The sequence below is a fragment of the Trichomycterus rosablanca genome, chromosome 12, assembly GCF_030014385.1.
Source record: "Trichomycterus rosablanca isolate fTriRos1 chromosome 12, fTriRos1.hap1, whole genome shotgun sequence".
In the NCBI taxonomy this organism is placed as follows: Eukaryota; Metazoa; Chordata; class Actinopteri; order Siluriformes; family Trichomycteridae; genus Trichomycterus; species Trichomycterus rosablanca.
In genome coordinates, this window is record NC_085999.1 from 21,397,032 (window position 1) to 21,409,377 (window position 12,346).

General features: G+C 39.6%; 1 protein-coding gene across 1 annotated transcript in view; it reads right to left on the reverse strand.

The window, feature by feature from the left end:
- Positions 1 to 779: 779 nt before the first annotated feature.
- rnaseh2b (ribonuclease H2, subunit B) overlaps positions 780 to 12,346 on the reverse strand; it is a 40,640-nt gene continuing 29,073 nt past the window's right edge. The window contains exons 9-11 of the mRNA XM_063006132.1: positions 6,094 to 6,139; positions 2,679 to 2,756; positions 780 to 931 (exon numbers count right to left, since the gene is read on the reverse strand). Of these exons, the coding sequence (XP_062862202.1) occupies positions 821 to 931; positions 2,679 to 2,756; positions 6,094 to 6,139 (235 nt within the window). The 3' untranslated portion in view covers positions 780 to 820. The remainder of the gene's footprint in view (positions 932 to 2,678; positions 2,757 to 6,093; positions 6,140 to 12,346) is intronic.

Genomic DNA, 12,346 nt, shown 5'->3' on the forward strand with positions numbered 1-12,346 from the left:
CTTCCTGTAGCTGCACGCATTCAGTTTAAAACATTGATGCTCGCCTACAAAGCCAAAAATGGACCAGCCCCAAGCTACCTTCGAGGTCTAATAAAACCCTGCTCTGTACCACGCAACCTCCAAACCACTAGTCTTGCTCGACTTAATCCTCCACCCAGAACTTGAGGAAGACAAGCATCAAGGCTCTTCTCTGTACTTGTACCCAAGTGATGGAACGAGCTTTCCTTGTCTGTCTGAACATCCGAGTCTCTCGCTGTCTTCAAAAGATGATTAAAAACCCCATCTCTTTACTATGCACTTAAGCTGACTTACTAATACTTAAGTACTTACTAATGCTTACTTATTTATTTCTTGCATTTAAAAAACCCTCTGGTTCTAACAGGGTTTTCAGTAGATTTGTATTATTGGACTGTTGTCTATTTAAACTAGAATAAAGTAATGTTCACTATAGAAAGTACTTTTGTAAGTCGCTCTGGATAAGAGCTTCTGCTAAATGCAAAAAATGTAAATGTAGCTCTCCAGTCAGTGTGGAGGTATGCTACAGTAATGGAATCATGGAACTTAGTGGGAATTTAATTTAACCCAAATCAGATTTAAATTATATACTTACTTGATACTGATATGCAAATTAAGGTTGTCACCCTCCAGACAAAAACAATCATGTCTGTGTACACACCCAGCCAGCTGATGGCACCACAGAAATTCAAACTCGATCTTGGCTGTGGTGGGCTATACTGCTGCACCACACAAGTCTAAATAAATGAGTAAGGGAATAAGTATTTGTTTTAAACTTTATTAGCAAAAATACATACACAAACATTTAGTTCTTTTGCTGTTTGACTTTTAAGCTAAAAAATGCAGACATGCTTTTCATGCCAGTTTTGTCGACTTTTGCCAGAGTCTTCTGAGCTGCTGTCATCTTCTTAGGAGGCTAAGAAGAACAAAATTACATAGATGTTACAAACTAAATTATTAGACATACAGTGGGGCCAAAAAGTATTTAGTCAGCCACTGATTGTGCAGGTTCTCCTACTTAGAAAGATGAGAGAGGTCTGTAATTTTCATCATAGGTACACTTCGACTATGAGAGACAAAATGAGAAAATAAAAAAATCCAGGAAATCACATTGTAGGATTTTTAAAGAATTTATTTGTAAATTATGGTGGAAAATAAGTATTTGGTCAATAACAAAAGTTCAACTCAATACTTTGTAACATAACCTTTGTTGGCAATGACAGAGGTCAAACGTTTCCTGTAAGTCTTCACCAGGTTTGCACACACTGTAGTTGGTATTTTGGCCCATTCCTCCATGCAGATCTCCTGTAGAGCAGTGATGTTTTGGGGCTGTCGCTGGGCAACACGGACTCCACAAATTTTCTATGGGGTTGAGGTCTGGAGACTGGCTAGGCCACTCCAGGACCTTGAAATGCTTTTTACGGAGCCACTCCTTCGTTGCCCGAGCGGTGTGTTTGGGATTATTGTCATGCTGGAAGACCCAGCCACGTTCCATCTTCAATGCTCTGACTGATGGAAGGAGGTTTTGGCCTAAAATCTCACGATACATGGCCCCGTTCATTCTTCCCTTAACACGGATCAGTCGTCCTGTCCCCTTTGCAGAAAAACAGCCCCAAAGCATGATGTTTCCACCCCCATGCTTCACAGTAGGTATGGTGTTCTTGGGTTTTTCTTCTTCCTCCAAACATGACGAGTTGAGTTTTTACCAAAAAGTTTCATTTTGGTTTCATCTGACCACATGATATTCTCCCAATCCTCTTCTGGATCATCCATATGCTCTCTGGCAAACTTCAGACGGGCCTGGACATGTACTGGCTTAAGCAGGGGAACACGCCTGGCACTGCAGGATTTGAGTCCCTCTCGGCGTAGTGTGTATACTGATGGTAGCCTTTGTTACTTTGGTTCCAGCTCTCTGCAGGTCATTCATCAGGTCCCTCCGTGTAGTTCTGGGATTTTTGCTCACCGTTCTCATGATCATTTTGACCCCACGGGATGAGATCTTGACCCCAAGGGAGATTATCAATGGTCTTGTATGTCTTCCATCTTCTTACAATTGTTCCCACAGTTGATTTATTCACACCAACTTGCCAGCCTGGTGCAGGTCTACAATTTTCTTCCTGGTGTCCTTCGACAGCTCTTTGGTCTTGGCCATGGTTGAGTTTGGAGTCTGACTGTTTGAGGCTGTGGACAGGTGTCTTTTATACAGATAACGATGTCAAACAGGTGCCATTAATACAGGTAACGAGTGGAGGACAGAAGAGCTTCTTAAAGAATAAGTTACAGGTCTGTGAGAGCCAGAAATCTTGCTTGTTTGTGGGTGACCAAATACTTATTTTCCACCATAATTTACAAATAAATTCTTTAAAAATCCTACAATGTGATTTCCTGGATTTTTTTTTCTCATTTTGTCTCTCATAGTTGAAGTGTACCTATGATGAAAATTACAGACCTCTCTCATCTTTCTAAGTAGGAGAACCTGCACAATCAGTGGCTGACTAAATACTTTTTGACCCCACTGTATCAAATGCATATCAAACTGTCTTTATGTAACAAAGGTGCAGCAGCCATACTACAATGGCAGACAGACATAAGCAGGAATAAGTACAAAAGCGAAGCTTCAGAGCAAAAATCTTCAGGTTTTCCAGATCTATATTCTCACTCACTTTTAGGATGAAATCAGCACTGTTGAATTTGGTGTAGTCCTCCCCAGCTTCCACTGGTTTATCTGACAATTTTCTTTTCTGTTAAACATGAGAAAGCGCTCATAATTGCTACATCTTTTCTATGTAATAAGAATCCTCTTGGCTTTTTTTAATTGCCCATATGATTGTTAAACTTTAGTCAAACTTGAAGGTGATAATTTTTGAGTAGGGTCTTTTTTGCATGCGCAGCAGCCTCTAAGCCCTTGTCTGTGTTCAGTGCCATCCATGGTCCAGCAGCCTCTGTTTCAGGGCAGACCATACCATTTTTATGGTACTTACATCTGATGACCCAGACAAAAACAAGTCTTTTGGCAAGGTCAGAAAAATTACATTATGTACTTTTGCAGCGCCTATAGAAAATCACCATACTATGTCAAAATGCTTACCCTTTGTCTTATTACACCAAAATAATAAATAAAATCTAACTTTTACAGCTTTATTTTTCACATAAGATCCCTCAAATACATTGTTGAAGTATGTTGTGGTGGTTTTACATAAGTCACAATTAAGTTATAAGACGGGATTAAAGAAAAAAAAAAAACAATGCTGCCAATACACCTACATTCTTGATGAAAACATGCATTCCTCTTAGACAGCAGAAGACAGACAGATGGTTCACCTTCCAGCATGACAACAACTACCAAAAAAGACTAAAGTGACTTACCACTCAAAGTCTGTGGTAAAAGCCCTGTCAAATCCATGGACAGTCTTTAAGAAAGCAGTCTATTGTCGTTCAGCACAAAATCAAACTGAACTTAACCAGTAGGGGAAGAATGGGTAAATATTCTCAAGCTAGGCGTGCAAAGCTAGTAAGATACAGCAGGGGAAATAAGTATTGAACACATCAACATTTTTCTTAGTAAATGTATTTCTAATGGGACTATTGACATGAAATTTTCACCAGATGTTGGTAACAACCCAAGTAATCCACACATATAAAGCAGTCAAAACAAATAAGTCCAAAAATTAAGTTATGTGTAATAAAGTGAAATGACACAGGGAAAAAAAGTATTAAACACGAAGAAAAGGAGGTGCAAAAAGGCATGGAAAGCCAAAACACCAGCTGAAATCTGTCAGTATTTAGAAAGCAATCCTGCCCCTATCAGTGCAAATTAATATCAGCTGGTTTAGTCCTAATTGATGGCCTACAAAAGGTTTCTTATTACCAAGGTGTCACACAAGAAGCATCTCGTGATGGGTAAAAGCAAAGAGCTCTCTCAAGACCTTATTGTTGCAAAACATACTGATGGTACTGGTTACAGACGTATTTCTAAACTTCTGAATGTTCCAGTGAGCACCGCTGGGGCCATTATCCGGAAGTGGAAAGAACATAATTTCACCATAAACCGGCCACGGCCAGGTGCTCCTCGCAAGATTTCTGACAGAGGAGTCAAAACAATAATCAGAAGAGTTATCCAAGAGCCAAGGATTACTCGCGGAGAGCTTCAGAAAGACCTGGAATTAGCAGGTACAGTTGTTTCAAAGAAAAGTTTAAGTAATGCACTCAACCGCCATCGCCTTTATGCACACTCACCGCGCAAGACTCCATTTCTGAAGAAAAAGCATGTTAAAGCTCGTTTAAAGTTTGCTGCACAACATTTGGACAAGCCTATAAAATACTGGGAGAATATAGTCTGGTCAGATGAGACCAAAATTGAACTCTTTGGATGTCATAGCACACACCATGTTTGGAGGAGAAAAGGCACTGCACATCACCCCAAAAAAACCATACCAACAGTGAAGTTTGGAGGTGGGAACATCATGGTGTGGGGCTGTTTCTCAGCATATGGTAGACTTCATGTAATTGAAGAAAGGATGAATGGAGAAATGTACCGAGACATTCTTGATAAGAATCTGCTGCCATCTACCAGGATGCTGAAGATGAAACGAGGGTGGACATTTCAGCAAGACAATGATCCCAAACACACAGCCAAGGAAACTCTCAAGTGGTTTCAGAGAAAGAAAATAAAGCTGCTAGAATGGCCCAGTCAATCACCCAACTTGAATCCAATTGAAAATCTATGGAAAGAACTGAAAATCAGAGTTCATAGAAGATGCCCCCGGAACCTTCATGATCTGAAGACAGTTTGTGTGGAAGAATGGGCCAAAATCACACCTGAACAATGCATGCGACTAGTTTCTCCATACAAAAGGCGTCTTGAAGCTGTCATTACCAACAAAGGCTTTTCTACTAAATATTAAATAAATTTCAGTAAGCGTGTTCAATACTTTTTCCCTGTGTCATTTCACTTTATTACACATAACTTAATTTTTGGACTTATTTGTTTTGACTGCTTTATATGTGTGGATTACTTTGGTTGTTACCAACATCTGGTGAACATTTCATGTCAATAGTCCCATCAGAAATATATTTACTGAGAAAAATGTTGATGCGTTCAATACTTATTTTCCCCGCTGTATATCTTAACAGATTGAGAGTTATAATTAAATAAAAAAGGTGGAAATTAAAGCAAAGAAGGTTACATCTGACAAAATGTGTAAATAAAGCTGGAAGAGTTGGATGTTTAATGTGCTGAAACTGAAAACAAAAAAGTGACATTGTGAACTGGTATACTGATTTTCATTACAGGCACTGTATAATGGGTATAGTCAAACTAACTCTATTATTATGGGCACACATAAGTCCCCAGCTATAGTTAATCCTTATCACTATCAAAGAATTTAGAGGCAATAGCAAATTTAGCGGCAATGTTAGAAAGATTGTTAAATGACACTACCAAATTAATAAATGTTGCTGTATGTATATTTTTTCTTCCAAAAATCCCACATCATAAAAAACAACTCACTAAGTACATGTTTTTCAATAATTCAGTCACAGAAAGGAAAATTTGCATACAAATATTAAATTCTACATGCCCTTACTAATGTAAGAAAATGTTACAATGTTTTTGTAAACTGTGCAATGTGGCACATTGTTTTACAGACAGATCTAAACTTGTTGGACAAATAATTCGTATTTGTAACTGACCGTACCCTACTCCAAATGCCTAATGAGAAATAAATTGATTGCAAAGCAAAGAATGATTTGAAAATACATTAACAAGCAAAGCATTAGTTTACAGCAATACTTTAAACATACAATACATTCAATTAAATCACTCAACAAAAAGTAAAAACTGGTTTTAATAAGCTGTTGCACTGGTGCTTATTAAAAGTTTTGGAAGTGGACACTAAATCCATGTAAGTTCTTTTTTTTAAACTAGTGTGCATTAGTGGGTACCTGATAACCATTATTTACAAAAATCATATAGTGATTGAAATGAATGACAACATTTCATTTATGAAAATACTAAATTCAATCATTATCTGCTTAGAAATGTAAAGACATAAATCTTCAGCACAACAACTGGCTTACCTTTGAGGGAGGTTCCAGCTCTTTCTGAATGGATAGTTCAGGCAACCTTCAACAGAAAAACAAAACAAAACATTAAGCTATCAATGTCAGTTGACTGATATACTGTGTGCAGCTAAATTATACATTTTAATCTTCTTGTCATTCTAGTCATTTTAAAATTCATAGTGCTTGATTTACAGTATGCATACACGTCTTTGGAATATGCAAGGCAGTAGACTACAGCAGGACAGCTCAATCCACATCAGAACTAGCTTTACTTACCCCTTTATGTGAAGCATGCAGTTAGTGGGAGTGCAAATACATTTGCTTAGGCAGGTTGGGGTACAAATACTTTTCCTCAAACAGGTGTTTCTGTGTGGTTGCTAGGGTGATAGTGGGTGGTTGCTATGGTGTTCTAGGTGGTTGCTAAGAAGTAGGCAACTATGTGGTTTTATGTGTGTGTATGCAATCATGTATTTGGTAGGGATGTAAATAGTTAAGCTCAGATAGGTGATTGTGTGTGTGTGCAAGCCTAAAGGCATGCTCGGCAAATGCTAATGTGTTGCTAATTGTTTGTCAGGGTGTTGCTAAAATAATGCCAAACTGTCAAGGTGTTGCTAGGCAGTTGCTATGATAGCAGGTTAATTGCAAACATGCCAAGTGTAGCTGTGTGGTTGCTAGGGTTTTGCTACATAGTTGCCAAAGCATACAAATGTTGCTAATCTGTTGCTAGGTGGCAGTTAAGGTGTTGTTACACTGTTGCCAAGGCATATCTGGTTTACTGCAAAGATGTTGCTAGGTGGTTCCTAAGGTGTAGATAGTTGGGTAGTAGGATATAAAAGATGGTTGCTAGGTGGTCCCAGGCAGGTTGCTATGGTAATGGATCGATACATTAGAAGCAGATATGCGGTTGCTAAGGTGTAGCTAGGTGGTTGCCAAGGTGCACTGAGGTTAAAATGCTGTAGCTAGGTGGCTGGTAAGGTGGCTGCTATGGTGCTAGAGGGTGGTTGCCAGGGTGTGTGAAAGTACAGGTTATTGTCCGTGAGTGTAAGTATGTATTTAGTGGGGGTGTAAATACTTCGGCTCAGACAGATGTTTGTGTGTGGTTGCTAAGGTATTTTAGGTGATTGCTAGGGTGAATGACGGAGAAAAAAAAAAGAAGAAACTGAGGAAGGTGGATAAATATGTTTGTTGATTGAAGCTTTTTGACCTAAACTAAAGGTGTACATAATGTCTGGTGGCTGTCATATAAAGAAAAGAGAAACTAATGGAGTGAAAATAAGAATAAGGGATATTGGGAAAAAGAACAACAAACGTGAGTCAAAACGACATTGTGGTGGTGGGCCTTCCCTAAGATAGTATATCCAAAATGCTGTCAAGCAGAAGTACAGTAGATCGACCAGCATTTTAAAAAATGAATTGAAGGAAGAAAAAGGACAAAAAAGGGAATAAATATGTGCGTAGCAGATGAACTGTTGAGCGTTTTTAAAAGGTGTATAGAAGCCATGATGTGTGATCAACGAGACATTCCAGACATTGTTCTGATGAACAGCGTACTTTGATTAAAAAGTTGATTGTAGAGGGAAAAACATACAGAGAAGTGCAGCAAATGATAGGCTGCTCAGCTCAAATCAGCTCAAATGCCTTGAAGTGACAACTAAAAGCTGGAAGACGCGAAAGAAAGCGTGAAACTACTGTCAAATGGATCAAAGAATAGCCAAAATGGCAAAGGTTCAGCCAGTGATCACCTCCACAAAGATCAAGGAACATCTGAAGTTACCAGTGAGTACAGAAGATGATTAAGTGAAGCCAATTTAACAGCAAGAACTCCTTGCAAAGTCCCGTTGTTAAGAAAAAGACGTGTCCTGAATGGGTTCAAATTTGCTAACAGATTGACTGGTCCAAAGAGAAATGGCTCAACATTTTGTGGACTTATGAAAGCAAAATTTTTCTTTTTGGGTCTAATGGCCGTAGACAGTATGTCAGATGCCCCCGAGCACTGAATTCAAGCCAAAGCACACTTTGAAGACCGTAAAGCATGGTGGTACAAAATTATGCTATGCGGATGTTTTTCATACCATGGTGTTACGCCTATTTATCGCATACAAGGGATCATGGATCAGTTTGAATATACAGTGGGGCCAAAAAGTATTTAGTCAGCCACTGATTGTGCAAGTTCTCCTATTTAGAAAGATGAGAGAGGTCTGTAATTTTCATCATAGGTACACTTCAACTATGAGAGACAAAATGAGAAAAAAAATCCAGAAAATCACATTGTAGGATTTTTTAAGAATTTATTTGTAAATTATGGTGGAAAATAAGTATTTGGTCAATAACAAAAGTTCAACTCAATACTTTGTAACATAACCTTTGTTGGCAATGAGAGAGGTCAAACGTTTCCTGTAAGTGTTCACCAGGTTTGCACACACTGTAGCTGGTATTTTGGCCCATTCCTCCATGCAGATCTCCTCTAGAGCAATGATGTTTTGGGGCTGTCGCTGGGCAACACGGACTCCACAAATTTTCTATGGGGTTGAGGTCTGGAGACTGGCTAGGCCACTCCAGGACCTTGAAATGCTTTTTACGGAGCCACTCCTTCGTTGCCCGAGCTGTGTGTTTGGGATCATTGTCATGCTAGAAGACCCAGCCACGTTCCATCTTCAATGCTCTCACTGATGGAAGGAGGTTTTGGCTTAAAATCTCACGATACATGGCCCCGTTCATTCTTCCCTTAACACGGATCAGTCTCCCTGTCCCCTTTGCAGAAAAACAGCCCCAAAGCATGATGTTTCCACCCCCATGCTTCACAGTAGGTATGGTGTTCTTGGGTTCTTCTTCTTCCTCCAAACACGACGAGTTGAGTTTTTACCAAAAAGATCCATTTTGGTTTCATCTGACCCCATGATATTCTCCCAATCCTCTTCTGGATCATCCATATGCTCTCTGGCAAACTTCAGACGGGCCTGAACATGTACTGGCTTAAGCAGGGGGACATGCCTGGCACTGCAGAATTTGAGTCCCTCTCGGCGTAGTGGGTTACTGATGGTAGCCTTTGTTACTTTGGTCCCAGCTCTCTGCAGGTCATTCATCAGGTCCCTCCGTGTAGTTCTGGGATTTTTGCTCACCGTTCTCATGATCATTTTGACCCCACGGGATGAGATCTTGACCCCAAGGGAGATTATCAATGGTCTTGTATGTCTTCCATTTTCTTACAATTGCTCCCACAGTTGATTTATTCCCACCAACCTGCTTGTCTATTGTAGATTCACTCTTCCCAGCCTGGTGCAGGTCTACAATTTTCTTCCTGGTGTCCTTTGACAGCTCTTTGGTCTTGGCCATGGTTGAGTTTGGAGTCTGACTGTTTGAGGCTGTGAACAGGTGTCTTTTATACAGATAACGAGGTCAAACAGGTGCCATTAATACAGGTAACGAGTGGAGGACAGAAGAGCAGTGAGAGTTACAGAAGTTACAGGTCTGTGAGAGCCAGAAATCTTGCTTGTTTGTTATTGACCAAATACTTATTTTCCACCATAATTTACGAATAAATTCTTTAAAAATCCTACAATGTGATTTCCTGGATTTTTTTTTCTCATTTTGTCTCTCATAGTTGAAGTGTACCTATGATGAAAATTACAGACCTCTCTCATCTTTCTAAGTAGGAGAACCATTACAATCAGTGGCTGACTAAATACTTTTTGACCCCACTGTATCAAAACACTTGAGGAGATCATGTTGCCCTATGTCGAAGAAGAAATGTCCTTAAAATGGGTGTTTCAACATGGCAATGACCCAAAACATCTTGGTTACAGACAAACAAGATTGAGGTAATACAGTGGCCAGCCCAATCCCCTGACTTCAATCCCATAGAGAACTTGTGGGCTGACATCTGAAACACGTTTTTTTGAGGCAAAACCCAAAAATGCATAAGAACTGTGGAATGTAGTCTAATCATCCTGGACTGGAATACCTGTTCAGAGGTGCCAGAAGTTGGTCAACTTCATGCAACACAGATCTCGTAAACAATTGTTATTCCACTAAATATTATTTCAGTAATTTGTAAAGTAAAGTGAAACCATTTTTTCAGTTTTTTTTTTTTTTTTTTTTTTCTTCTTCAATTTTTTGAGTTTTCAAAGAAAAATGCTGGCACTGCTATTTTTTTGAACAGCCTAATATTCATTTTTCTTTACTTTCTGTAAAGGATTAACACAAACTGGCTAAATTTTGTTTTGATTTAGAATTAAACGTGTAGTATTATCAGTGCATTTGCATTTATGGAAATAAAAGTTAATATAATGATTTTGCGCTTTATTTTTTACACTACTTTTACGCTAACACTACTGTAGGTGTACTCCGAATACTTTTGGTCACGCAGTTGGTGGCAGCCAAATACTTTTGGTCATGCATTTTGTGGTGTTTGAATACTTTTGGCCATGTAGTTGGTGGCGTCTGAACACCTTTGGTCATGTAGTTTGTGCGTGTGTGAATACTTTTGCTCATGCAGGTGTCTGTGTCTAAGCTTTCATTTGAGCAGAAGTTCAGTATAGTGTATGTGAATATGGCAAAAATTCTGATGTGAAACAACCTTGATGTATCGAACAGATAATTAACAGATAAACAATAGTGATTGTCTACTGCAATAAAACTAATAAGACTAATAAATAACAAAAGTGTGATTGTAGAATAACAGACTAACAGATGACAATAGTGTAACTGTTGTTACACACACGCGCGCGATGTTAAGGTATTCTGTCAATCAACTGAGGAAACTCAACAACTACACTACTCCATTGTGTTTATCAGTAATAAATCAACTTGGACTTTTACGCCGGCGCCACTACATTCATAGGAGCTCCCGGAGAAAGTTTGTTTACTCCCAGTCCGATTCCAGTCCCAGCGTGATTCCATCTATCTGGTCAGCTGTGCGCTCCGTCTCAACACTACATGCGGAGCGGGATAGAAAACGTGGAGTGGACTTCAATACTCTTCGACCGATTCCCTCAGCTAATGAAACCTGGTTGGCTTCCCCTGTGAAAATGTGCTTAATTAATGCATGCTCAGTGGGGAATAAGGCTCACGTGTTAAATGACTTATTTATTAGGACCAATTTGGCCTTTTTGTTTGTAACTGAAACCTGGCAACGAAATATGTATTTTGTTCACCTAATGCCAAGTTCACACTACACGACTTTCCAAGTCGTCAGGTCGCTGTACAGTTCACACTACACGACTGAATCTCTTGCACCCGGGAGTCTTTCAGTCGGTGTATATTTCACACTACACGACTGATCGGCGATATGGGGTTTCACACTACACGATCCATCACCAACTGGAATCACAGGCGAGCTTCTCTGGTCTCCTTTTTTTCTTCTTTTAAACAAAAACACACGTGAGAAGTGACGAGGGTTTTAATGACACCACGTCCAAAAATGCACATCAACAAGTAGCGAGTGATCAAAGTGTTTGTGGTCTGATGTGCAGCGTAAAATCAAAGAGGAAAAATAAATGAATGTGAGTGGATTTGGCAACACAAACAGTATATGGCTTGTTCTGCAGTAAAGTGGATGTTAATTAATAATTTTGTAATGCAGCGTGGGTGTTATGTTTTGTAGAGGACGATCAAATCAGAAATACTACGTGTGTGTGCCGGTGTATCCTGATATAAACTATATCCTCTTCTGCATTTCCCCTCACACCGTATCCTGTGTTCTCATTGGCTGTTCGACATGTCACTCATTCCCAGTTGCCCATCTGAGATCAGATATCTGACGTGCTAGAAAACTCGATCCGGTCGCCGAGCGGTCGGCGAGCCGGTCCGGTCGAGTTGTTGGATAGTTCACACTTAGCGACTGAGAGCCGAGTTTTGATCGCCGAGCGAACGCTGAGTTGCTCCCGACCCGGAAAATCAATCGCCGACCAGTCGCCGAGCGAAAATCAGGGCAAAAATCGTGTAGTGTGAACTAGGCATAAATGAACTTTGCCCGCTGGACTGTTCTTTTCTTGGGACCCCACAATTGTCTGGTCGCGGTGGAGGTCTTGCGGTGTTTTGGAAAAATCTATATAATTGTCAGTAAGTATTGAAGAGTTTACTACTTTTGAACTGCAATTCATAAAAGTTGGAGGGCTAAAGCCATTTTACTGTGCTTTAATATATCGACCTCCTGGTCCAGCTGGTGAGTTTTTATCTGAGTTTACTGATTTTTTTTTACCTCTGTTATTAAGCTGAACAATGTTCTACTGGTTGGAGATTTTAATCTGCATATTGATGATGCCTCAGA